The 27,787-nt window shown below is 40.7% G+C and overlaps 1 protein-coding gene and 1 long non-coding RNA gene across 2 annotated transcripts; one reads left to right on the forward strand and one right to left on the reverse strand.

Moving 5' to 3' along the window:
* Window positions 1-1,708: 1,708 nt before the first annotated feature.
* CDH17 (cadherin 17) lies at window positions 1,709-26,980 on the forward strand. The gene is made up of 18 exons (XM_021543210.3): window positions 1,709-1,805; window positions 4,371-4,440; window positions 7,268-7,366; window positions 8,044-8,181; window positions 9,856-9,994; window positions 11,189-11,347; window positions 12,020-12,219; window positions 14,327-14,458; window positions 15,014-15,164; window positions 16,213-16,428; window positions 17,671-17,747; window positions 18,995-19,186; window positions 20,394-20,638; window positions 22,394-22,524; window positions 23,454-23,690; window positions 25,581-25,697; window positions 25,804-25,920; window positions 26,788-26,980. The coding sequence occupies exons 2-18, from the start codon at window positions 4,396-4,398 to the stop codon at window positions 26,892-26,894; spliced, it is 2,502 nt and encodes an 833-aa protein (XP_021398885.2). The 5' UTR covers window positions 1,709-1,805; window positions 4,371-4,395; the 3' UTR covers window positions 26,895-26,980.
* Window positions 15,345-20,572, reverse strand: LOC144246220 (uncharacterized). Its single transcript, XR_013339889.1, has 2 exons — window positions 20,495-20,572; window positions 15,345-15,524 (listed from the first exon to the last, which is right to left on the reverse strand). It is a non-coding gene; the product is annotated as an uncharacterized LOC144246220 (long non-coding RNA).
* Window positions 26,981-27,787: the final 807 nt, after the last annotated feature.

The raw sequence follows: 27,787 nt of genomic DNA on the forward strand, positions 1-27,787 counted from the left end.
TCAGCCACAGGAAGATACTAGGTGTGTCAGTCTCACTTCTGACTTTAAATAATGGGGACATTCAATTAAGAATACTGGGTACCTTATGTCTGTGTATTTGTACTTCAAGTAATACGCTGCACTTCCGAGTCATTGAACTTCCAAGCAGAGACACTAGCACTTGAAAGACAAATGCTTGACTTGTTTATAGGGATTGCACTTCTGACATCAAGACTTGAGTTACTCTGCACTTGTCATGTGAAGGAGGACTAAAAATGTCAATAGGAATTTGTGGATGTGAATTTGGTTCTGCCACGTGAAGTCTCGCTGTTTTAAAATTAGTACTTCTTGTTGAAAGTATTGCTCATTCATATCCAACTGGTACACAGTTAATCTGCATCTAGGTCACTTAAAATCAACATATTTCCAAGAAAGTTGATTTCCCTCTCCTTATTATATTTATTTAGAAATCAACAGCAGTGAGTTTTAATGCTTTATTCAAAACTGGTTTTGAGCTGTGCTCTAAAGATAACTCACTGCTAGCAGACAGCTTTCAGAAAGTCTGAGTCATTCTGAGTGCATGAGTGAATGGAGAACACTTGTGTTTTAAAGCATGCTGAAAGCATAGCCTGGAGGTCTTTTCCTGGAGAAACAAACACTGATTTCGAGGGAAAAGTGTGATCTGAAATACAAATAGAAGGCCTAACTTTTCCCAGAAGCATACACTTTAGAGCTGCAATCAATTCTAAAAGCTTCTTTCTTTAGATACATAATTCAGAAAACAGTGTACTGCACAAATAATTTAACAGTGTTCAAGAGCAATCTGACAGAAGAAATTCAAAGCAGAAGTTACAACCTGGATGAAAAGTAACATTTCTCAAGACAATAAAATAAGCCTGTCCAAAACTTCTGAAATAAGCATTATATTAAAAAGTGAGACACAAAAAGCATAACATTTTAAGAACTGCAATTAAAAAAAAAACCTTAAGGTTTTTTTAAAAATATTTTTTATTTATTATTTGTTTTACCATTGTCCTTTACAGCCCAATTGATTTCAGTTCCCGTTACTGCAGGTGTTGTAATGCAGAGACTAGCGGGGACTAGTTCCCTTGAAAGGCTGCAAACATAAAACAGATGTGAAAGATGTCACAAAAGGGAAAGGAATGATTGCATCCATTATGAGATAAGTATCTGGAAAAGGGCAGACAGACTCATTTGCCCAAAGTTACCCAAAGTAAATTTTTAGCAGAGCTTAGACAGAATTTGAAATTTCCAATACGAGGACTGATAAATTATTTTCACAACTTGGCTGAGTCCTTCCCATGAAAGGATCTGCTGTGAAAACAAGCCACCTTTATGCCCAAATTCTTGTCTTCTGAATGTGAATTATTCCTGTGACTAGGCAAGTAGCAAACATGCTCTCCACCCAAGGCCGATGCCCTCTCCTCTCCACCTGCTCTCCTACAGAAAGGCTGTCTTTCCCCTGTGGCTCCAACCCATGCCCTGCATGTTCTTTTCTCACAACCTGACTGGAAAAAATTAAGTCAGAAAGAAAATCACAAAGGATGTAAAAATATTGAAGGCTGTGAAGTACCTTGGAGCTACCTTGCTTCCTTACATGGCTGCTGTTTCATACCACACCTAGTCATTAGAATCAATAATTGTCCTGCAGTTAATGTTTGAGCTGCTGAATCTCCGAGGGCAATTCTGAGGAACTATAAACTGGATTAGCACAGACAGACATCACCACCAACCTGTGCAAAGGTGATTCCCACAGCTGAAAGAAAGAAGCATTTTTAGAGCAAAAAAAGCTTTTCATGTTACAGGTAAGGGATGATCCAGCTGACATTTCACAGAAAGATTTTAAAAGCTGAAGCAGGGGTTTTGCTAAAGGATTTTCAGGCAGTGTTGGGAACTCAGCTGTCCCTGTAAAATGGATGACTGCTGTGCTAAGGCTTAGTCTGGTTTATATTTGATTTGGATCAATTTCCTCTGTTTTCTCTGTGCTGAATTTGAACATCTGAAATCAATCAACTAAAGAAAATAATATTTTTTTCCATGGAACCAAATACTTGTGATTGTTACTGATCTTTAATCTCTGGGAATATTCTTTGTTCTCTGAGTGTTTATTATTGAAAGTCACTGGAATATTTGTATGACGGTTATCCTAGAGATTTCTCTTCAGTCATGGGAAACATGAGGGATTATTAGGGATATAGCACTGAGATGAAGCTAAGAAATGAAGGAGAAAATATGGCTCTGATCCTCAACCCAGATCTCAAGCTGCTTTTATTTAAGCTGATGCTATTCTAATCCTGAAACTGCCTGTTACTGAAAACTTTTATACGGAACTCTATTCTGAGTGACAGAGGAATATGGATTTTGGGGTTTTGGTCCTTGGCTGTGAGATAGATCATGAGACTTGGTAATAGTTTCCACCCAAAAATAAATGTTCAAGGACTGGTGCAATAGGCACCATAAATGACATAAGGAAATTATGTTTATGTTCTATGAGAAGGGAACATCAAATTGCAAAACATGCAAACTGTGAAATGGCTGAATTTCCACTGCTGCATTTGGTGGTTGGATCTGGACAGGAGAACCTGGCCATGACACAGCCACATTTAGCAATTAATTTTCCAGCATTTTCTGTCCCCAAAAATAAGGTGGGATATTTCCCCTGAAACTTTTCCTCTCCCAGTAGGTCTTGCTCCTTCTTTTTCCCTGAATCCAGACCATGGTACCCCAGACCACCCCATATGGTTTTTCCTCCCTTTTGATGGCCTCTCCCAGGACTTTTAGCTCCCTGGTGTTCCTCCACCACTGCTGGGCAAAGGGGCACCTCCAGCCATGCCTCCTCCAGAGGGGCAGACAAAACCCTGCAGGGAACCCTTGGGCACAAACTGCAGCCTTACAGGATGGAGAGGGAAAACCTTGGGCACTTTGTACCTTCTGCCACAAATTAATAAGGAATTAGTTTTTTTGAAGTTCCCATATGGCTACTAAGTGCAGCAGGAACAGGTCTATGTATTCAGAAGAGAGTGCCAGGAAGGGGAGGGGAGAGGCTGTATAGACAGAGGAACTGAAAGAATTTTCATTGACTATATAACTGGAATATCAGCAACAGTTTTGGTTTGAAGTGTCCTTCCAGGAGGTTCAAAGTGTCTTGTCCTTCTCTCTCCCTGCCTGTGCCATCTCCTCTGGCTCAAGAGATCTGTGAAGGACCCACTAAGGCAGCATCCCAGCCAAGCATCGATAGGGAGTTCAATTTCAGCCATTGTCTCCTGACAAATTTAATGATTTTCCTGATCACTTCTGGTTTCAAAAGTGTGTCATATTATTTTCTTCCAGTACCCATAAAGTTATCTCCAGCCCAAGGAGAGCCCAGTATTTCAAAGGGTGTAATTGCACACACAGTGTAACAGATTGGGATTTGGAAGATAAACTCCTGCGGCATGTCCTAGAATGAGTGCTCAAGAGAACAGTAGTGTGGGTAGCAGTTTCTGTACTTACAGATCCCCTTTTTGTTCAGTCATTGAGGAAAGAAAAGAATGGGGGCAATGGTGTGATGGGAAGCACAAGCAGGAAGCCATCTGGAGGGAGCTGTGCCTCCTCACTGTTTTCTCCCTATTGGAAGCCTCCTTGGGACAGATCTGTGGACAGATTCCCGTAGGTGTGAGCCATATAACATGAAGCACCACTGAGATGGCAGCACAATACACCAGCTTCATCTCCTTCCAGAACTGGCCTGGTCCTCACTGTTAAAATCCAGAGGCAGTGAGGAAGCAGGATAACATTTTGAGAAAGACATCTATTTTTCAGGAGGATGTAATATAAACTCTGGAAGTGTGTGCTCAGCATTTCTTTGAAGTTTGAGGCAAAGAGAGCTCCTTGGACTTGGAAACCTTTTGTTTCCAGTAGCCACATTGTTTTAGGGGGTGCAGATGCCTTAGGCTTCCTTTGCCTCTGCAATCTGCAGGAAACAGTCGGATTTTTGAAATCAGAAGACAGACATCTCAGGATGGTCTCTGCAAGACTTTTGTCCTGTAATTAATAGCATTTCCTGTGAACATCTCATTGCTTTCAGTAAAGCAGAAATGAAAATGGGTTTGTGGTACAGGGTCATTGTAACAATGTGGTTGCACAACTTTTTTATGCCAGGTTCAATCTTTGAGAGCTCTTTGGCGATCTCACATGTTGCATCTCTTGCATCAGGCACAACCTGATGGGCACAGCCTTCCTTGGGAAGGCTTCCAGGGGTTGCAGCTGCTCCTTCAGGACTGACTCCTCAGCTCTCTCCCTGCAGCTTTAGGAAAACTCAGCTGTTGCCTTGGTGTGCAGATAGACTGGGCCGGCTCTATGGGGCTAAAGTGACTGTCATCTCTTTGCAGGAGCTGAAGCAAAGCATATTCCAGTATGCTTAAGCTGTGTGGACTTCAATTTCTGCTTCTCATTCATTTGGTGAGTTATAGGTTTTCCTTTGTTTATCTGTGAGCAAAAGTTGCCTACAAGCCTCTGAGCTCTAATCCATGGGGTGTGCCAGCCCACAGCCAGGCAGGCCCTGGTGCCAGCAGAGTGGCTGAAACTCTGGGTGCGTCCCAGCACATGCGTGTGACCCCTCTGCAAGTTAAGACGTCTCAGTCATTAGGGAAAAAAAACTTCAAAAAGCCTAGAAGGCACCAATTTACTTGGTTTCCCTCCTCTACTTCCTCTTTAGATATCAGTTTCCAGTATGTGAATTTTGTACTAGAAAAGATTTAAGATACTGCAACAAATCACCAAAGAGTGAAAACATCAGTATCATGAGTTCTGCATTATAATCCATACATGTGCTGTCATATTAAATGTATTCTAAGACACATAATGGCTCATAGTTTAAACTGTGCATATTACTTATGTATCCTCATTATTTGATTCCTGTGACTCCCTTTTCAAGGGATTTTCTGGAACTGAAATGTATTGATTATGGTCTTTATGAACCTTATGTATTAAATGCAATAGATTTACTGATGTTTGTAAAGGCTACGGCAGTGATGACTTCTACTTCACAATTGAAATTAACAGAAAAGATTGGAAAAATGTGTCAAATTCAAGTTCAGTAAAAAATGCCTCAGAATATGGAGACCTTGGCTGGTGCCACAGTGAGCTCCTCCTTTTCTTTTCCTATTTCACAAGCAGCTGCTTGTGGCAGTGCTGCCACCCCATGAAGCCACTCTACAAGCATTATAGCCATCTTTAGAAGATATACCAATGGATATGGACCAAGAGGTAAAGCCTCTTTGCCCTTCAAGCTTCTGAATAGTGATTCATGCGGTAGAAATATGTTTAGAAATATTTATGGTCCACATAAAGTAATTTTAAATGATAGACGTGATATCGCTTACTTGTTTCACAGTCTGCACTTTGAACTTGATGCTATAAAACCCTGTTGGTTTTTATAGCATCAGCCTTTGTTCCTCCATGGCAGGAAACATGATAAAGCAAAATCTATCCATAAAATGGCCTCAGGAAAAGCCTCCAGGAGCCAGGCTGTTCCAACCTGTGTCACATATGAATAGATGAAGCAGGTCAGATTCAGGGTCCTGATATCTGGTCCCTGGTGAGGCCAGCAGTCAGCATTTTGCAAAAAATATTAAAAGGTAGCTGCAAAGCGCATTTTCCTGGATGCATAACTATCAGATTGCATTTGTTGCAGTTCTGCTGACACTAGTGTTCTCTAGCATCCCTCCCTTTCCTTCTCCAGCTCTCTGCTTTTTCTTTATTCAAAAGGAGTCACAAAGCCTTGTAGGTGAGCGGGAGAGTATCTCTGGCTATTATTAAGAGCAATATAGAATTATTGAAACACTCCTTGTGACAGACACACACACACAGACACACACACAGAGCAGTGCTTTAGGGTGAATTGTGCTGAACTTAGCTATGTTTTTGTCATAGGCTGAATTAAGCTTTCCCTTGGTAATATGCAGACTGTGCTTTTCTGTGAGAAATTGAATAGCTGTCCCAGCAGGAATAGGATCACATCCAGAGGAAAAGTCATGCAGCAGAGAGAGAACACACACTCAACTCTGTGGTGTCATGGACAGGGTGGCAATGGCACTCTAAATCTGTAAAGCAAAATAAATTAATTTTTACTATTGAAGAAAATAAACTTTACCTGTGCAGCCAAGTAGTGGAAGCTTTATTCTGACAGGCAGATCCTCAGTGTTGTCAAGGTGGGTGGTGAAGACAGGGAATTTGGGGAATCTTGGTCTTGCCTTTGAAGAAGCAGGTTGATTATCTGAACCACAGTGTGAACCATTGTGTGCAAGGCCTGCCCTGAGAGGCTCATTTTTGCTTTGGTGTTTTTTTTTTTTTGGTTGGTTTTTTGGTTTTTTGGTGTGTTTTTTTTTTTGTTTTTGTTTTTGTTTTTTTGGTTTGTTCATTTGTTTGTAAGCAAGAACAGTCCTGAAATGTTAGGGCAGGAATGTAGGAATGTGGAGGTGTTTGGGCACTGAGGAGTGTGTGATTATAAAATTCATAAAAAATTTGGCAGGAAAAAACATGATGTTAAGACACTGTTAGCCATTAGGAAGAAAACAGAGGCTGAGACAGATTTGTATGACATTTTTGCCACCAGGTAAAAGGCAAATATCTGAAAGACACGTTTGTTCTCTCTGTGGTTTGCATTCACAAGCAATTGATGTGAAGGCACAGGGCTCAAGTGGCTTGCCCAGATGGCTGTGGCACTGACAGGGGTGTGTGCTGTAGGGACCCAGGGAGGGCCACCTCATTCCCATAAGAAAGAGATTTGATTTACTGGGGAAATTACTGGGGTGCATCCACAGCTCCTCCTGATCCCCAGGTGTGATGTTCAGTTTCCAGACATGCTTGTTTTCACAACACTTTGTGCCTCTTGGATGGGTCATGGATGGTCCTGCTGGGGACACAGAGGAGATCCAGCAATAATTTTATGAATTCCCTTTTGCCTTTAGTCTACATTCATCTATTTTCTTCTTCTGTTTTCTCTTTAAGGTAGATCCAATCTCATTTAATTATGTAGTGGTCAGAAAAGGGCAGGGCACAAGCCTTTGTTCTCTAATTAATTAATAAATCACACTGCTTTTAAAAATTACGTACACTGAAGACCCTGGAGATGTTCAGTGCAAACCTGGAAGAGTCTCTGACATTATACTATAGCAAAAGAGCTCACAGGAGGCTCAGGGGTGGGGAGCTGCTGTTTGTGTGTGGTGGCAGCAGACATCCCTCAGCTGCTTTCCTCCATCCCTCTCTCTCCCTCTCTCTCTCCCAGGCTATATGGCTTAATCTGGAGGGCCTGAGTGTAACTGGACCTCTGAAGGACATGGATTTCTCTGTTCAAGAAGGAGGGGGTCCACGCATCCTTCACCAGGTAATCAAGTGTCTCGTGTTATCCACTCTGGTCAAGAACCCCATAGCTTGCACACAGAGACCACATATGAAGTGTTGTTTCTGTGCTGGTGGGACGAACAGTCCCCCAAGAGGATCCAAATTTATTTTTTAATTCCTTTCTCTGGGAGTTCAAGAGTCTACATGCAAAGAGCAGGAGACAACCCCCTCTCAAACACATTTTTAAGAGGATATCCTAAGACAGGGATTAATAAAATCAACATTCCTGGAGAATTTCTTTCCATGTAACTTGTGTCATCATTTTCCTTTGACTCTGAGGTTTTCCTCCCAAAGCCATAACCACAGAAGGACAGATCCAGCTCCCAGGCAAATGGAGGATGTGTGTCATTTTTTTCCATTCCCATGCTCAGACAAAGCCTGTCCTAAGCAGACATTTGCTTTGGAAACAAACTGCAGATGGGCTTTCTTGCAGCATTCAGGAAATTATGTGAAAAATCCTCTGCTGAGGATCACAAAAAAACAGACTTGTTTGAGCAGACTCTTGGAATATCATTCTCCCAGCCGAACACACTGTTTGCAATAGATTTTAAAAGTCATGAAAGTATGAAATTATTTTTATTATGGTGAAAATGCTGAAAAAATGATGATTTTTCCCTCTGGTTTTGTTATGCTTTGGTTTGTTTTTTTTTTCCATTGTAGTTCAAACTTGAGTCACCTGCTGTGAGTTTTAGAACGTCTGGTGAAAAAGCTGGAATTATTGACATTGAGCCGAGGACAGGCATCCTGTATATCAATGGGTCTCTGGACTGGGAGACCAAAAAAGTGCACAAGCTGCAGGTAAAAGCTCAATGAAAAATAGGAAGGGAGAAGTATGTACATTTATCCTTTTTGGGTATACCTGATAGTAAGAGAAATCTATTGAAATTTTGAATCCTTTATTTTGCCTATGTTTACAGGCCGGCTTTTCATTTTTAATATCAAGATTTGCTGGAAGACATACGGTTTTGTAGCTCTCAAAGATTGAACAGGAGAATTCTCCTTAGCAGAGGAAGGCTATATTCAGGAAAAAAAAAATTGTGATGCCAACACCAACCCTTTAACTCTCCTAATGTGAGGGGAAATACTTGACTGGAAATAAAATCCAGCCTCATGAATGAGCTCCTCTTTTTATCCCTGAAGGCTGATAGGGTGAATTCCATGTCTGGCATGGAAAAATGAACTATTGTAATAATTTAGAAATCTTATAATATACATGGTGACAAACTGAGATTAGCTCAGTTGGTTAAAGCATGGCACTAATAATGCCAAGGTTTGATACGTGTGTGGGCCATTCACTTCAGGGTTGGACTTGATGATGCTTGTGGGTCACCTCCAACTGAGAATAGTCTGTGACTCTGTGAAACAGTGTGAGTGAAAGACATTTAGGCAGAGAGGCACAGGTCTAACCTCTGTCAGATAACAGCAGAAAGCTGTTTGGAAGATGTTGGACTCTAAGAGAGGAAAAAGCTTTTTGTGCTTTATACTTTTTATGCTTTTGTGCTGCTATTATACCCTTTTCAGGAGGATCTCACTAGTGTAAACACTATTGAGAATGGAGCAGTGGATGGGCAGTCTATGGGTGTCAGTATAGCCTTGTCCTCTTAACCCACGTCAAAAACGGTGTTGTCTTTTTTTGAGGCACTAGCAGCTGAGGATATGATCATGAGAGGATCAGTATCTGAACAGACAAAGTATATGATGATTTTTTTAGCCAGCCTTAGCAGTCTTTCTAAAGCCTAGCACTTCAGGTTTCATGGTTTCACATTCAGCTCTAAAGCTGAGATTGGAATTAGAGAGGACAATTTCCTAGCCCCAGAAGTTAATAACCCTAAGCATGTGAATCATTTATAGACAAGAAGTGATGACAGAATGAAAAAGTTATTCTTGGTTAGGCATAAATAATCATTATTTTATCTGTTATGTGCAAACAAAATTAAGTGTGACAGATATATACTTGGTGATTTAAAGTTAAAGAAGGCTGGAAAATAAGTCAAATTGTGTGAAAAAAGGTCATTAGAATTAAGAATTAATTTTTTCCTTTACTAACCCTTCTATCAGACTATTTTTCTGATTTATATTTATAATAGCAATTAGTTATAAATGCTATATCATGTTGGATTTTCCCCTTGTTTGCTAGAAAGTATTTATTGGTGTTTAAAGAAAAACACCAATGCATTCTAAGCTGTGCAAAAATACAAGTAGTCTGCTGAGCCTGGAAGTGGGAAATTGTCCTCTGAAAGGTGTCATCAGAAGCAGAAATGGGTTGTTTTGTTGGCATTATATACTGTGACAAATTTTTGTCAGGGAGCTACAGTGGCAAATTTGTCCTTGTATGTGTAGTTACCCAGTGGTGGCTCTCACCAGATTTGCCTGACAGTAAGAGTGACCTGGCATCTGACATACTGATAGTAATTTATGCCTCTAACTTATCTGCATGAAAATATTTACTTGCTGCTCCTTTTTTCAAATCAGGTGGAAAGTCTGGATGAGAGTGGAAAGAGAGTTAAAGGTCCATATGCTGTTACAATATATGTGGAGGATATCAATGACAACCCACCAGAATTTAACCAGACAAAGTACTATGGAGTAGTGAGGCAGAACTCTCGTCCAGGTAACTGCCACTGTAATTAAATATTATCATTAATAGGAAGGTAGATAAATTAAGCAGGAAGGTAAAGTGGTTGCTATACAAGCTGGAAAAAGATCCAATTTTCTTCCCACAGGCCTGTACAAAATAAAGATGAAAGCCTCTATAATATAATGAAATGGCAAAGAGGTGACCACTATGTGGTGTGAAGTGATGAGTGCCATCAAAAATATTTTTATTACTTATTCTTTGCAAGTATCACTTAACAGATTGCTGCTCTCTCCATTGCTCTGGGAAAAAAACCCAAAAAACAGCAACAAAAAAACTTATTCTAGAAGAGGTTTAAAACGTAAAGGCTACCAAAGACTATACAGAAAGAGAATGCTAAAGCTGAGTCTTTACGTATCAGTGAAAGAAAGTGCCAGGGTAGATATGGGGTATGTGTTTGCCATGAATAATGCTACTCAGAACACGGGCTAAACCTTAACATTTAGAAGAGAGTCTTAGAGTATGAATTGCAGTGATCCAGTCCAAAAGTCGTGCAAGTAGGTTGAGACTTACATCTTGGAAATAAACCAAAGGACTCATACAGTGTTATTGCTGTGGCTATGGACTCAAGAAGAAACTTTTGCTAAACAGTATGCATATAAACCTCCATGGGGTCAGAAAATTATTCTGAACCATATTACTCTATTCTTCAGTGCATCCAAATCAAAAAGATTTTGAATGCTGCACTGGTGCACAAAAGGTAAAAGTTGACTTACATTACTGAGTATTTTCATATTTTTTTCACTGTATGATTGTTCTTTTATTGTATCCATGTTGCAAGTCATGCACCACTTTTATCAAGGTGCTTTGGGTTCAACTGATTTGTGTAAGAGCAGCAAAGTGGCCTTAAGGAGAGATCCCAGTGAGGTGAATTCTGGGTTCAGGCACTCACGTGTGATAGATAGCTCTCTGCTGATCTAACTGTCACCTTCTTCATCAACTGGTCACCACACCTATTGTGATCTTACTAAGCAGAGCTGGTGGAGGGTTGACCTGTGGGATGGCATACAGCAGTGTAACCTCTGCACATGACTTCCCATGAGAGATGCATTATGGAACAATGGTAGCTCCCCGTAAGTTGCTTTCCTGGTTTGAGAGCTCTGCTCGAATGGATTTTGTATTAAGGTTCAGTCTCTTCTCTTACCACTGTTTCTTCTCCAATCCAAACAGGCAAGCCGTTCATGTATGTCCATGCCACTGACCGTGATGATCCTACAACTCTCCATGCACAACTGTCTTACAGCATTCTCCATCATTTTCCCAACCCTTATGAAGAAATGCTTTTCCAGATTGATAATGCAACTGGAGCAATCTCACCAAGCAGGAAGGGTACGTAAAAAGATTCTTGTTTGCAAAGAGCAAGTATGAGTTTGGGGATATGTATAGGAACAAAACAACAACAAGAGTCTGATGCTAAATTCTAAATAAATATAGTCAATGGGACACACTCCACTAAAGTCCTTGTTTTGGGGAACTTGTTTTTCATCCCATCAAATTCAAGACAAGCGATCAGAAATAGAGATTGAGATCTAAAAGTACACTGAGAAGAGAGATAGATCCTCTGGCCTTCAGGACTACAGTGTGTCATATCTTGGAATTAATTCTCTGCCATGAAATCTAGAAACCCAAAAACAATAACATGAAAAAGGCAGAGAAAACTCAGCTGGACATGTGATCCTAACTAAATTGCAATGATTTAGAAACACCCATCTATTCTTCTGGGCTGAAAAGTGCCTAACTGGGGCGAGGGCTATTCAGTGATGCCTCTGCACAAAATGAGACCACAGCACAGAGGCCTCATATTATTCCATCCACATGATGCTATACTGCATTGTTCAGAGAACCCAGAGGAAGTGGCTTGCTGAGGTTTGTCCCAAAGGATTATCTAAGGAGTAAGTCTGAAGCAGTTAAAGAATCATAGTGTATGTAGTAGACAACAGGCAGATTAACAGCCCCCACAGCCTCTGTGTCATTTCTCCTGACTCTTTGCTCTGTCTCTAGGCTCTTATTACTTGGATCCTCAAAAGCAGGACACCTTCATACTTGTTGTCTCCGTGAAGGATATGGCAGGGACGACAACAAATGCTTTCACCAGCAGTGTCGATGTGATCATCACTGTGAAGGAGAGCCTGTGGAAAGCTCCCCCCACCATTCACATCAAAGAAAACTCAACCCAGGTCCATCCTGTCAACATCAGCAAGGTAGGGTCTTTGACCACACTCCTTGAACTTCTCCTTGTATCACACAATTGTTTCCTCACAACTAACTGTGAAAGTGTCCCCACTGCATCCAAAGTTCTTCAGAAGGACTTTGACACCTTCCATCTATTTTTTTCATATGGCATCCTTTGGAAATGATTGTTAGTGGATGTCTCATTGATTTTTTGCTAGCACAAAAGTTAATAGTGTGAATGTGACTGACATACAGTCAATACAAACACTTGAGTGTTTGAACTTTGCCTTTCAGTTTGGGACCAAAATCCAGTCATGGGTCCTCCAGGCTTTGAGCAAATCAAGAGTTTTTTGGAGCTTATTTTGGGGTTAGCTTCTTCCACCTGCAAAAGAGCAGGGCAGGGGACCAGCTCCCCAACAGCCCTGCTGTGAGCAGTCCCTCACACTCAGGGATGCCTGCTGTGATCAGTTTTGTATCATGCAGCACAACTGCTACATCAAAAGTACTTTGAAAGGTCTGAAATATCCTCCTTCATGTCCTGCATTCCCAATATTCCTCTTTTCACAGTTCAAGCACAAAATATTTTGCTGATAACTACAGGCCAATAGCAGTGTATACATCAGTACATATTAACTAACAGGCCAACAGCCTTTCAGAAATATTTGACTTTGAAAAATGCCTTCGCAATGACATCCCCAATGCTGTCATCCCTTGAACATGGCAGGTTTCCATGGATCCTGTTCACAAGAGTAATTGGCTTGGTGATATTCTCACTAGCCTCAGTGACAGCCCAAGGAAATCCAGAATGAAAACAGTTGGAAGGAAGACTAACCTGAAAGGATGCACCCATTCTGGGGTCTCTTGTATATAAATTTCATGTGGTAGCCAATGGCATGTTGATTCTGCCTAGGGGAAAATGAAATGCAGTTTCTGCTATATAGAACATAAATATTAATTTAATATCCATTAACATAGCAGTCTGTGCATTTCATTCCATTGTAAATGTGTGGCACCCCAGAAAAGAGCCTTCCTCATAAGCTTTGATGAATGTAAAGAGTGTGCATGCACCTATTTACAGATAGGTACCAGGTATTTGTTTTCACAGAATCACAGAATCATAGAATACACTGTATTGGAAGAGAGCCATCAGGATCATTGTCCCTGTGCAGGACACCCCAAGAATCACACCATGTGCCTGAGAGCATTGTCCAAATTCTTCATGAACTAATGAAGGCTTGGTACTGTGACCACTTCCCTGGGGATCCTGTTCCAGTGCCCAGCAACCCTCTGGATGAGAAACCTTTTCTTGATATCTAACACAGACCTCCCCCAACTGAGCTTCCTGAAGTCCTGCCCCTGGTCAAGAAAGTGAAGAGATCAGTTCCACCCCTCTGCCTCCCCTCACGAGAATGTCAACGTGTCCCCTCAGTCTCCTCCAGGCTGAACAAATCAAGTGTCCTTAACTGTTCCTACTAAGGCTTCCCCTCCAAACCCTTCACCATCCTCGTGGCCCTCCTTTGGACACTCTCTAATAGTTTAATGTCTTTTTTATATTGTTGTGCCCAAAACTGCACACAGCACTCGAGGTGAGGCCTCCCCCAGTGCAGAGCAGAGCAGGACAATCCCTCCCTTGCCTGGCTGGTGATGTTGTTCCCCCCAGGAAAGGGTTGGCCCTCCTGGCTGCCAGGACACTGCTGGCAGGAATAGAGAGTGTTAGGAGAGGAAATAATTAGTATCAACATATTAAATGCAAATAATGCTTTTTTTTTTCCATAATCACTATTTATCTCCATATCATAAATCCTTTTATTAAAAGGTATGTGTTTTATCCTAACTGAACAGATGGAAAAAAGTGGTAAAGTGGCTTCACCACACAATTCAGAGGGCAGAGGTGGATTATCAGTCTGATTTTCTGCAGTTCATCCTAAGAGCCCACCAAACTGTTAATATTCTGGTTTATGAAGCTAATAGGAATGGCTGGTTTATAAAGCTAATAGGAATGCAATTGTTTCTGTTTGTGGTCCAGAAATAATCCCTATTCAATCTCACTCTACACTTCTGACTTCCTATCCTAACTAGTTTTTTTTGTTTGTTTTGTTTTAGTTGTTTTTTTTTTTTTTTTTTTTTTTTTTTTAGGTGCAGTCAAACGAACCAGGTGTAATTTATGGCATTTTTGAAAAAGAAAAGCTGCCAAGGCTCCCATTTTCCATCAGTGAGGATGGTGATATTTATGTGACCCAACCATTGGACAGGGAAGAAAGGGATACTGTAAGTAAACACAAAACTTCACTGATGGCAGAGAGCACAGCAAGAAGCTGATTATTGGTGTGGGAGTAAATATGAGAAAACTCAACATAAAGGAAAGGGGATGGGAAGGGGAGAATAGATAAAAGTTTTGTTTCTTGTCACTTCTGTTTGGAAATGATGTGATATATGTGAAAGTTCATCCACCTATTATACTGTAAACAGGCTTCAGGTTCTTACCCTAGAGTGGGTCTGGCAGTAGCCCACAGCATATGTACCATGTACAGCATGGACCAGCTATGGCAGGGCTGCAGGTGCACAAGTAAGAGATAAAGGAGAGTAAAGGAGATCTGGAGGTTTCAGAACTACTTCAGACCTTGGGGACCACAGATTTTAAAATCCTTTGAGAACTCAGGCCTCAGAAGCTAAGGGGTGATGGAAGAGTTCTGGTTTAAACAGAGAGAAAATACTGAGCAAACTCATGAGAGGATATTTCATATTCCCGTAGTTACATACTAAAATGCAAAATATTGTCACAGTGGACATTCAAACCATCTAATTGTTATATCCTTGTTGCAGTATACATTCTTTGTGGTGTCAAAAGATAACACGGGAGAACTAGTGGACAAGCCTTTGCAAATTCACGTTATTGTGGAAGACATCAATGACAATCCCCCTGTCTGTCAGCAGGACCTCACCATAATTGAAGTTCAAGAAAATGAAATAGGAGGTAAGAAAAGAACTGTTAATTTATACACCTCATTGTAGTCCTGTTGTTTCCAGCTGATGTTCCCCCCACCCTGCACAGCCCCTCAAAATATCCTAGGCTAGCTCAGAGGTAAGCAGGCTGTGGGGGGAGGAATATCAGGAGATGGCAAAGATTTCCAAAAGAGGCTCTTACCCCAATGTATGTTGTTTCATCTCTCTTTATTCTGTGATGTCCATGTGGAGAGCGGGGCAAAAGAGAACAAACAGGAAATGTCAGGGGTCTATATAGACTTTGGACAGGGTGGGCTTCCCTGGCTCTCCGCCAACCCCCTTGGGGCAGGAAGGAAGGGTCTGGGGATATCTTGATCAGAGTCACAGGGTCCTGGGGAAGGAGAAATAGAGTGCCCATGAGCTCACTGTAACATCCAGCTATATGTGAATGAAACTAGAAATTCTGATCCCAAAAGATTAAAACGTGGCTGTCTCAGGGAAATATTTTCCTATGCAAAGAGCCCTCCTGTTTTCCCTTCAATAATTCTTGTGGAAAGGATTTCAAGAACCTGGGAAAGACAGACTCAAAACATCTACTTTAAAAGTGCTGTTTTATTTAAAACATAAAACTGCGTTTTCCCACAACCACAGATTTGGATAACTGCTTAGACTATGTAAAGAAAAACACCTCTTTATTATCAATACAAGAAATTCTGTTCTTAAAGTGGTATAAGCCCATTTTCCCTCATCCAGCTGCAACTTCAGCATAATGCTTTTGACTTCAATGGACCATTACCAAAATCTGTCCAAAGTTTTGACATCAGTTATTTGGTTTCAGGACTGAAGAGTCTGCTGTTACAGTCTTTTGGACTGCCCTGACCCCAAACCAGTATGTTGAAATGCTAAAGCAAAAACTCCCTGAAGTGAAAAGATTGTATGTCCATTGAAGTGTTTTCCATACAGCTTTATGTTTATTGACCCTCTACTCTTTGCACTGGTATCACTGTTGTCACTGTGTATTTCTGTGGAGAAATGGGACTACTGCATTCTGTCTGACTCCCATCTCTGCTCTGCTACAGGAAGTAATATTGGCACCGTGATTGCTACGGACATGGATAAGAAGGATACCCTTAATTCTCGTCTGCATTTCCAGATCCAAAGTCAGGAACCTGAATTTCCCTTAAAGAATCTTTTCTATATTCAGCAAGACACTGGGACTTTGCAATTAACTGGCCATTCCTTAAACAAACGCGTGTCAGCCAAGTATTTCTTGAAGGTCCTGGTGACAGATTCAAGTAAGAAATGCCTGCTGTTATACGCTGGAATAACTCTGTCCACACTGGCATGACTTGTGTTCAGTGTCTAAGGGATGTGGGGAGACAAGGAGGATTCGCTGAATAGGCAGTAGCACTGAGAGCTGTCTTGCTCTGGCATGGTACTTGCACTGTTCTTGACATGCAGGGAGATTAATCATGATTCATAATGCAAGCATGGAAGGGAACCAGCTCTAGGACAGAGTGTGGCTAAATTGGGAAGCTTGTTAACAAGTACTTCAAAAAGAGATTTCCTTCCACAGGGGGAAAAAATGAAGAGATCATGATTGCGGTTTTCCCCCAGGTCTTTCAAAGGCACTTAACTGAAAAAAATATCAAGAAATTAAACACAGCTGCTCAGACAGAACAGATAATATTTTAAAACATTAAGAGAATATTAAGCTGGAATTAAACTTCAAAAATTATTTTGTTCCTTATGTAAATTGTCATGAGTCCTTTGTGATTTACTGAATGGAAAGGAAATCAAACTTCATACCAAAGCTTAAAGCTTTGTGCTTGAATCCCTAGAGTCAGGCAAAACATGTGCATGAAGGAACTAGCATGTAAAGATGTCTATAAATGAAATAGCATCATTTTGGCAGATGATGGAAAACCTTCCAGAGAGAGGAAGCTGGTGATTTGTCTTGGATACTTATTTGAATTCCATCCAAACAATGTTGTTTAGAATTTTCCTTAGCTTTCAGCTCACGAGGCATGTTTGTAAAACACTAAAATCCATCTATATATGGATATATTATGCTTTTAAATCACAACATGCCATTGCTTTGGGTGCCCCTGCTCAGGTAGTGATTAAATTTACATTAATCTGAAGTTGGCTTGTAGCAAAACTGGGAGGCCTGCCTGATGACCAAGAGGACAAGAGAGCATTTTTAAACCAGGGCTTGCTATTTGACATGGAAAAGTGATACTGAGATGGCTAACACAATTCATAGCTATCATCATCCTGGTAAATAGATATGTTTTTAAAAGTGAGGAAAATTAAAGAGGATGGGACAGTACTGGAGAAATTGGGAAGAGCAATGGTAAAATAGAGAGTGAGGTTGTCATTGACTAAGAGATATCTGAGATAAGTGCTTCTCTCAACTTACTGCTTAGATTGGGCAATTTGGCAATGCTCACTTTTGCTCACAGTGAACCCTTCTGGAGGAGAGGTTTTTTTTGGCAGAAAGGCTGGTGTGACGTTGTTTGTCTCTTTCCATGCAGAATTCAAAACAATCTGTGATGTGGAAGTACATGTCATTGACATCAATGATCAAATTCCCATCTTTAAAAATTCAGATGTGAGTATTTTTAACACCATTTTGGATGTTCCAATAACTTTTGACAAGTGTTTGAGCATACCTTCAATGTCTATTGGATGTCAGCAAGAAACTAGCCATTTACAGAACAAGTAACAGAGTAACTATTAGTAAAAATAAAGTAAAATATTGTTGCAAGTCTGCATATAAACTCTATCTAGACAGTAAGCAATGGGACAGACTAACAGCTAATTATGAAATTAAGGTGATTTGCTCAGTGGAAAACTCTATACAGAAATACATTTTTCTATTAAAGCAGTTTATTCCAGAAATGTGAGTTCTGAAGGGAAAGGGGGAAGAAAAGGCTTTAAAATTAATCAAACAGCTAAATTGAAAAAAGCTGGCACCTCCCATGTTCCTTTCCAAACACAGCACTAGTGTACCCAAAACAGCCAGAAGGTGAATGGGAATCAAAAGCCCTATGTGGCCAGAAACAGTGGTCCAGTGATCCCTGCCCAAACCTGATTCCAGGATGGGTGTCAGGCTCTTGCCTTTTCTCTGGAGATGCTGGCATCTGACAGAGACCTGCAGACATTTCATGACTTCTGCCTGATGGCCCAAGCCTCCTGGCACACGCTGGAGTGGCTGAAGTACGTACACAGAGGTGTCCCAGCTCCTAGCACTCCTGCATGCCATGTAGGTGGTGAGCTCAGGAGAGCTGTCTGGCCTGTTGGGCACAGTTGTCCTTTCAGGGAAGCTGTGCTGGTTTTTGGGCCTTGTAGACTGCATTGCCCAGCTCTCTGTTGATGGCAATTGCAGTGCAGTATCATGCAGAAAAGGTGCCTGCAGAGCAGGTTTTACACTGTCTCTCCTCAAGGTCTTGGCCCAGGACCTGGTCTCAAGGTGAGGCTTCTGGGCAAGGCCACACATTAAAGAGTCAGATGCCAATGTAGCAACAACCTATGGTGCATGAAGCAATTAAATATTTAACAATGAGTGGCCAGGGCACTCACAGGATACAGAGAAGCTGTATTATCCCTTCTGCATGCTCATGGGCTGGTTTTCGCAGAGGAGCTAAAGATTTGGGGCTGGTGCTGCACCAGTGGCACTGACATAGATCCCATCACCTACGAGAAATATGTGTCTAAAAAGCTTAAAAGCTTCCCTCTTTTGTGTGGCTGCTGTGGCTTGAAATATATCCACGCATGTGGGTCACAAGTTTGTGGGTGTGCTGAAATTCTTATCCACAAATGGTATGTCATGTTTCAATGACATGTCTCTCTCTCCAGTATGGCAGTGTGGCTGTGGCAGAAGATATCTCAATAGGAAGTGTGATATTAGAAATTGAAGCAACTGATGGAGATGAGCCTGCCACAGGGAGCTCCCTCATCATTTACCAAGTGAAGGAAGGTGATCCAAACAACACGTTCATCATAGAGACAGACTCTGAAACAAATCGAGGGTTCATCAGGATAAACAAGGTGAATAGATAGATTTTATTCTCCTTTAGTGTTACTTATTTGTCATACACAGTTACTGCCCTGGTAATGATTTGCGGGGAAGTTGTTGACTGGTGGGGGGGTGGGGATGCCCTAAGCATGGTGCAGACTGCGGGAGGCTCCACTTCTGGACTCAGACTCTGTGCCTGTGCAGTGCTCACACACACCTATCCTCCTGCCTTTGCTGTGCTCTCACCACCAGCAGCAGCTCCCTCCATTGGCTCTGCGTCTGGCTGCTTCTCCAGAAGAGCAGGCTCTGGCCAATGAAGTAGGTCTTTATGCACCATTATGACAAAAAAATGACACTATTTGCGTGATTTTGCAGCAGCATTTCTGGGCAAGAGAAAGCCACCTAATGCTTCCATGGGGTGTGGTGGTAGTGATGGGCTATGACACGGCAGATTCTCCTCCCTGCAGCTGCTCTGGCCATTAATGGCCTTTGCAAAGCAAGGTGCAAATGTAGCCAGCATGTCTCAATATCAGCATGGAGATGCAGTTTGTTTCTGATGAGGGGAGCACTAACTGTGACCAAGCCAAGGACAGCATGTGCTGCAGTAGGTGATACAGCCCATATGCTGAATGCTGGAGACAGGAATATAAGGAACACTATTTGCTGCGTCCATGAATTTCAATAGCAAAATTGCTCTCCCTTTGAAATGAGCCTTGGACTATGGGTCCAGGAAACTATCACTCATTTTCCAAGGGGTGCCACAGTGTGTGTCTCCAGCTTGTGTGCTGCCACCAGGCCAAGTGCAGGCAGAGGCAGCGTTTGGTGAACTGTCCTCAGCATCAGCCTCAGCCTCATTTTTTCCCAAGGAGGCACTTGTGAGAAACTCTGTGGTGTAACAACCCTCGCATGACTTTTGGCACCCGGAGGTCATTTGAGGCCTTCTCATACAGAGCTATAAATACTATTTCTGTAAACAGGATATTGTTATTAAACTTAGTTGGGCAGGTGGCAACATTATTAGAAAATGCAGTTGCTGAGGAGGCCTCTAAACAGGCATATGGTTTCATTTAAATGGAATATTCCCAGTGTAATTTTTTCCTGACAGATCTCTTTTATTTTGCCTGTGTTGGGGATGCAATCTCCTCCTTGAGAAGAAGGGGATTTTTTAGTTTCTCATTGGAGCTCCCCACAGCAGCAGGGCCATTGATTCAATAACCTTTTTTTTTCTAATTCATCCAGGCTCTTGATTTTGAAACAATGCCTGTGTACAACCTGGTAATCAATGCCACAAATCCTGAACCGCTGGTGGAAGGCGTTCAGTACAACTCAAGCTCTCTTACCGTGTTAAGAGTTTTTGTGACAAATGTGGATGAGCCACCTGCTTTCCGGAAGCCAGTTTACAGAACAGAGGTGTCTGAAGACATTCCTGTCAATACCTTGGTCATGATGGTGGAGGCCTATGATCCTGAAGGGGATTCTGTACGGTAAAAAAGAGTGACTGTGATTAGTTAATTGAATTTAGGCTTTCAAAAGTTTTTTTAAGGGAAGTGCAAGGAAAATATGCCCAATACTTGGCATGTGGAAAAATACTGTTTTTACAGAAGTCTTACCTCCTAGTAGAAGGTGGACCTGTGGTGGGGTGGGGGCCAGTGACCCACCTGTAGCAGACTGCTGGGTAATACTTTTCTGACCAGATTTCTGTCTGTGCTGTGAACATTAAACATCAGCCTTGAAAGAGGAAACCACAAGGGAAACAGGCTAATTTATATCTCTAGGAAAAAGGTGGAGCTGGACTAAGAATAACAAGGTTCCATGTCCATAATGCCTTTATCAAAAGAATGAAGCATATACTGTGTACCCCTGAACTGGTAGGAGAGTAGCTGCTTTTCATGTCACACAGGAAACCACCACCTAATCACAACCTCAACTTTTTCTCCACCAAAATACACAGCCTCAAGTCTACAATTTAAAGATAACACATTTTCTTTCCTAGCTGTCAGAGATGACACATCTCTTTCTATTGTGGATGCAAAGCTCTGTGCAAGACAACTCCTGTGCTGTGTTGCATGGTATAAATGTAACTTACACAGTAGAGTCAGATAGAGTTATTTGTGACTTTTGCTGTATAATTCCCAGCTGGTGTGCTGAACAGATCAACTGAAAATAAACAGTTCTTGAAATTTAACTAAAATTCAGCAAAACAAAACAAAACAAAAAAAAAAAAAAAAAAAAAAAAAAAGTGGTTAATGGAGTTGCACAATGTGACTCTTAGGCCTCCTGTGGGTTCTTATTCCCAGAGATTTCTCATCTGGCTTTCTACTTGTCCCTAACTTTTGGGAACTTATCATGTTTGGCCTTCTGTCAAACTAGTTTGAAAGTGATCCACATAGTCCAGAAGCTCTGGGGGATGATGACAGAGTCACATGACAGGAATTTAGATATACATAAACCTCATTTCTGCTAAAAATAGGTTAAAAGGCATAAAACAAAAAGTATAAAAAGTAGAAGATGTACAAGCATACTGTTTCTAGTGTAAAGGGCACTGAAAGAACAAAAACATGGAATGAGAAGATTTGGTCACTTCCACTCAAGCAAGTGCTTTAACTGGGTCATATATTCATGATTAAATTTGTATAAGTAAATACCCAGGGACCTGGGTTTAAACTGGATTTTTTAAACAATTATATAAATGCAATTATGTGGTGATGCTTAAAGCATTCCCTGTTCCAAGGCTGCCCATTGGTAGTTACAGGCTGCTCCAGACTGGCAAAAGATAATCACCGTAGTTCACCTTGGGATCCTGGTCCCCTCTTGATCCACAATAGGGTACCTGTGCCCCCCAGCCCTTGGCTTGTGCTCCCATCAAAACCAAGATGTGGGAGATGTAATGGGGTGAGACAGACATGGGGTTTGGACAAATCACACTTCTGGACTAAAAGCTCAGTGCCATCCCAGGCTCCCCATTTAGAAGTGGAATTGCAAGCACACAGGCTGCAGTAGAGATGGCATTTCTGTAGTTTTGCTCTCACTCTTATTCGGGATGACTTTGGTCTTCCTCTGTCTGTGTCTCCTGGTTGTAGTATTATGGTACTGTGACTCTTCCAAGAGCCCTTTCATTGAGTACAATTGTAATCAAGCTTTTACATAAAGTCAACAAAGAAATATTTGCTTTGTCAGAATTTTTTCCCAATTTGGAACAGTATATATGGTTTTTTCTCCCCCCCTATTTCTTTCCAAAGATACTCCTTGGAAGGTGATGTGAGAAAATGGCTGAGAATTGATTCAGTCACTGGGCAGGTATACACTGCTTCCCCTCTGGATCGAGAAACTGAAGAAATATACTCAGTAGAGGTCGTTGTATCAGAGCTAAGTAAGTGATGAAACAACTAAATATACACACAGAGGAATCCCCTGTCCTTACTCTTTTATGAGGAATTATCATACCTACTAATGATACCTACTAAACTTACTGTTTAATACCTACTAAACCCATGAAAATTACTGGAACATGTAATCTCAGATATACAACCTGTGGTGTATCCTTAGAAGTATATATTTCTTAAGAATTTAAATTTCTTGCAGAAATCTTGATGCTGTTGATAAAAAGGATTAAGATAGCTTTCATGAAGTTGGGTATGGTCTTATATTTGCTTGAATCACATGACATATAGAGAAGATTCAATATTTTTCACTGTTTTCAGTATTAATATTTTCTGCCACTTTTTTCTCTATAGCTATGAAGATTGTAGTCTTCCTCCTAGGTATGGTTAGGCTTCCTGAAAACATACCCAGAGAGTAGTTTGCAACCTTCTACAGAATTTCATTTTATTTTGTAATTAAAACTAATACTCTGTGAGGTCTGAAATATATTAGGACTTCTAGTTCTAGCCATTAAAATCCTGCAATTTTGGCTTGCATTTCCTGCATATAGAAGAGGGATGGGAAATTCAAGGCATTTCATGCTTAAGAGTGTTCCAAAGAGCACTGGTCACTGTGGATGTGACTGCTTTCCAGACATGATGGAAATGACAGACTACTAGATATGATCTGCCTCCTTTCCCTTGCTAGTGCTCTGTAGCTAGCAAGAGCTGGTGGTAGATAAACAGTGCTTGTTAAAAAGAAGTGGCAGCTACCAGAAATCCCTCAGGACGTCCTGAGACCTTATTTCTGCCATCTTTAGACAGAACACCACCTTTACTGCCTATCTGATTGTGTACCTCTGTGATAGCTGCAAATGAAACAGCCCAGAGCGCAAATCCAAGAGGTGCATGTAACTTTGCATTCTCTTCAAATCAACAGATAATGCAGCTCAGAAATCCAAAGTGTTCTTGATTCTACACTTACGTGATGTGAACGACAACTATCCACAAATAGCTACGGATTATCCTACTTTCTTCTGCTACCCAGTCAGTGGAGGAGAGAGAACTCTCATTCAAGCTACTGATGCTGATGAACAGTTTTTTTATTCAAAATTTACATTTTCCCTTGCGGATGAGATGAATGCAAGAAATAATTGGGAAATCTCAAAATTCAATGGTAAGCTAATTCAGCCGTTCTTACAATGGTATGGGACTCACTTGATACTCTGGTGAATATGAAGAATTACAGAATTCCTTTTCAGTATTATTATTGCATAACCAGTGTTCCATGTAGAAAAAAAAATGGGTTGTTGAGAATGCCAAAGTCATTAAGGATTTTTTGCAAGAGGTAAAACCTAGTATGTTGCAAGCTATAATTTCATGAATATTTTTGAGAGAAAAAGCATGTAAGTATGAAATATATATGTGTTTAATGAATACAAATCACTGCCGGAAAAGAAATAGAGCAGTTTGCAAACTGTACATTTCTGACATTTCATGTGCAAAAGGAAGTCTTGCCTCACAAAGAGAATGGAGCTTTTTGAAGGGGACAGTAAGCACATGAATAAGTGCTTGGCTGATAGAGCCTGTCTGAATTAATAAAACATGTTTGGTGAATTGTCCCACTAGAGAAAGCTAGGTTGCCATAAATTTAAAGTTATGAAAGAATAAATAATAATTTAAAATTCAGGACTTGGAGTAAACAGTCAGCTCTTGCAGTAAAGGGAGTTCAAGTGCGGTTTTCCAAAGGTTTTTTGCTGGGATCTGCATAACTCAATATATATGGATGTGCAATGAGGAGGCAAAGTTTACTCATTATACAAAGTTATTTGAGTAGGAACCAAGTGTGAAGAACTTCAGAACATTCTTCCAAGACTGATCTGGTTGAACAATAAAATTCACAGGTGCTAGTGAACCCTGGACTCCTAAATTCACTTTTGAAATCATGGGTGCTGAGCTGGCCATTATGAATCAGGAAGGAGAACTGTAAGCAATTCCATGGAAATGTGAGATCAGCAGTATTCAGAAAACCAGGTCAAATATTGAGGATTATCAGGAAACAACCAGACAAGAAACCCGAGGACATCGTTATGACTCTGTATATATCATTTCTTCAAGCTTTGAACTCCAGTCTCGCTATCTCTGTCATAAAAATGCAGTGTAACTGGAAACAGGTTTAGATAGGGTGACAAAGATAATCAGAGTTATAGAATGGCCTGATATAAGGAAGTGTATAGAAGCAGCAAAGTAAGCTACTACTTCTATTCCTGGAAGCCAGTAGGGTAAAAATGCAATAGAGAGATATAAAATTATGAATGCTATGGTCAGAGTTGCCAAAGGTTCATCCTTTGCTCTCTCATCCAGTGCACAAATCTGGGACCCTCAAGTGAAGCTTATGGAGTTATTTACAGTGCAGATAGAATGAGGAGGTATCTGACTTGGGAACTTGATGTCTCAGGGTGTTGTCTATGCAGAAATTTTCTACAAGTACAAAGCAAGAAATTACATCTTGCTCAAGAAGTCCCTGAGCTGAAAATGTTTACAGGGTGAGAGGGAGGAGGAAATAAAATACGTGCTTGCTTTTTCATCATAATCTCCTTTTATTCTGGAGACAAGATACTTATATCAACAGACCTTTGATCTGATCCCAATGGCTATTAGTACCTTTTGCAGTTCTTAAAGAGTCTTAGATGTGATAGGGTAAGTTCACTAGAAGGATGGTCTGTCCTGCATTTCCTTAGGAACAATTTAAGCTGATTATAGTCTCTGTGAGTATAGGAGACTATTCTTGGTCTAGATGGGATGCTATCAGTGTAGCACTACCCGATCAGATTCAGCCTGGTGTAGAAATTAGGAAGGAAATTTTATAGTCATATTATGCTGAAGATATTCCCTTTTTACTTAATGTCTGCAAACCAATGAGATCCTGGACAACATTGAGGAAAACAGGAATTACTATCATGTGCAAAGCAGCCTTAAAAAAAAAAAAGAACTCTTGCAGCTGGTATGAATGTTGAACTAACTTTCTTTCTTGTGCTGACATGAATGTCCCATTTCCTACTTACAGCTACTCATGCTTACCTGTCCCTGAAACATGCTAACTTTGAAGAGAAGGTGTATGATGTTCCAATAATACTTAATGACAATGGAAAACCGCCTTTGGAAAACAAAGTGAATCTTAAAGGTATTCTGTGCACAGAACTATTAGCTTAAAGACAGCAGTTACATTTATAAATAACCAAATGTGACTACTAAACTTCTCATTAACCTCATGACATTTCCTTTTGCAGTAAGCATCTGCAAATGTTCCAGTGAAAATTCATGTTTTATCGACATAGACCGTGAGCACTCCTGGCCAACTGTTGGGCAGGCAATTGGGATTCTACTTGGGGTCCTGATCATCATTGGTAAGTCACTTCTTCCTGCTTGATTTGAAGCCAGATCTCTGAGCTATGATGGTGCTGCTGCATTTTTGACATGAATTCACTTGTTGGGTGAATATTTATCAAGCATGTTGCAGAATGAGTGAAAGAGGAGAGATCCCATGATTATGTGTGATGATGGCTGTAAATGTCTAAGTTTTTGGTTGTAAGAAAAACATCCAACGGCATAACAACCAACTAGGACAGAATAAATTCCTGAACTTGTAGCATATTGTCATTTCATTGCTACTTACTGCCCTTTGCCTGTCAGGGAAGGGACTTGAGTTTGTCTTAGGCATCCAGATTATAGTGAAAATAATGAAGCTTCCTACTTATGGTATCTGTACCTGTAGCTTATAGTTACCATTTTATTCACCTATTTCAGCTTTGCAGGTTTGCATCTTTCATATTCATTCTAACAGTGATAAAGAGAAAAGAAACTTTATATACCGTATAATGAGCTCATCATTATTTTAAAAGATTAAATTATGCATTTTATATATAAATATATATAATATAAATGAGGGACTGCATCTCAACACAAGCATGACAAATTCCTGCTCAGAGGGAGGAAGGGAGGAGGGGCTAAATTAGACACTTTGCCATCTGGTCAGACCCTAGAGGAAAAATTTTCCTTTGAGGAAAGGCCTCTGAGGCGCAAGATATCTGATCCTGCCCAGCACTGCCTTGGGTCCATGCTCTTGGTCCCATGCTGTGTGGTCCTTCCTCAAAGCTGCTCCAGTTCAAGAGGTAAAGCACTGTGGATAATGGGGCAGTGTCATGGCCCTTGCTGGAACATCCTTTCAGAAAGTTTACTCTTCCCTTTACACACAAACACTCTCTGTTTTTCAGGTGTCATTGTAGCGGGTGCGTTTTGCCACATGAGATACAAAGAGAAAAATGAAAAGAGTAATCCCAAAGATGCAAAAGATGATGCTGAACTCAACAGACTGGCTTAATGACTGTTTCATCAAGAGACAAAACTGCCCTTTGGGCTGTGAATGAGTGAACTGGGAAGCTTCCAAAGCCCGCAGATGTACTATCACAAAAAAGTAGACTTTTGTGCATCATACTATTTAGTCACAAAACATAAAACATCTGTAACCTTCAGTAGCAGCCATTAATAAGCTTATCATCTTTGACTAAAGTGTTAACTCATGACAACACCAATGAGCCCCTTCAGGGATCTATACATGGGACCAGTCTCCTTCATCTGACAGCTGAAGTAAATACGGACTTTACAGAGGACAACATTTTGTCGACCTGCGCTTATTTGTCTCTTTCCAACTCAGTAAGTCATTGAACAGCAGACTGGGGAATAGTCCTGTACTACATTTGAAGATACCCCATGAAGTTGTAGGAATCTCTCTGACTCTCAACAAAGGAGATCTGAAATTTATTGTAATCTGCAATTTGCCCTGGGTCGTGCCTGCTTACATTATACTGAATTTGTACTATCAATGTGACATTTCAATTTTTCTTTTTTTGATATCCCATAGAGTAAAAGCAGTTTGTGAAGCACCATGGCCTTTCATTACAGTTTCCAAGTTAAAAAAAGACTATGTGAGTCATGTAGGTAATATGCTGCTTTATCATACTGCTGCAAATATTGCTCTTGCCCCCTACACATAAGAATAAAAATGTTCGTTAAAGATTTTAGCCCCTGCATATTTTATAAAATAAATAAAAAATGAGAGAGTGCATGAGAGCATTGCTGCTTGGTTCTCTATTGTATTTAACCCTTACTTTCACCTAATACAGATTAAAAATAGCTCTTAGGCCATAGTGATGTATGTCCAGCTGATTCCACATGCAATGATTGCTGGAGCCATGTCTATCATAGTTACAGTAA

Source organism: Lonchura striata, chromosome 1 (assembly GCF_046129695.1).
Source record: "Lonchura striata isolate bLonStr1 chromosome 1, bLonStr1.mat, whole genome shotgun sequence".
Classification (NCBI taxonomy): Eukaryota; Metazoa; Chordata; class Aves; order Passeriformes; family Estrildidae; genus Lonchura; species Lonchura striata.

Excerpts from the sequence above, each read along its gene's own strand:
- CDH17 (XM_021543210.3), top strand. The coding sequence starts at position 4,396 with ATGCTTAAGCTGTGTGGACTTCAATTTCTGCTTCTCATTCATTTG. Across the intron at positions 8,182-9,855 it reads AAAAAGTGCACAAGCTGCAG|GTGGAAAGTCTGGATGAGAG; the intron begins GTAAAAGCTCAA and ends TTTTCAAATCAG. Across the intron at positions 16,429-17,670 it reads GGTCCTGGTGACAGATTCAA|AATTCAAAACAATCTGTGAT; the intron begins GTAAGAAATGCC and ends CTTTCCATGCAG.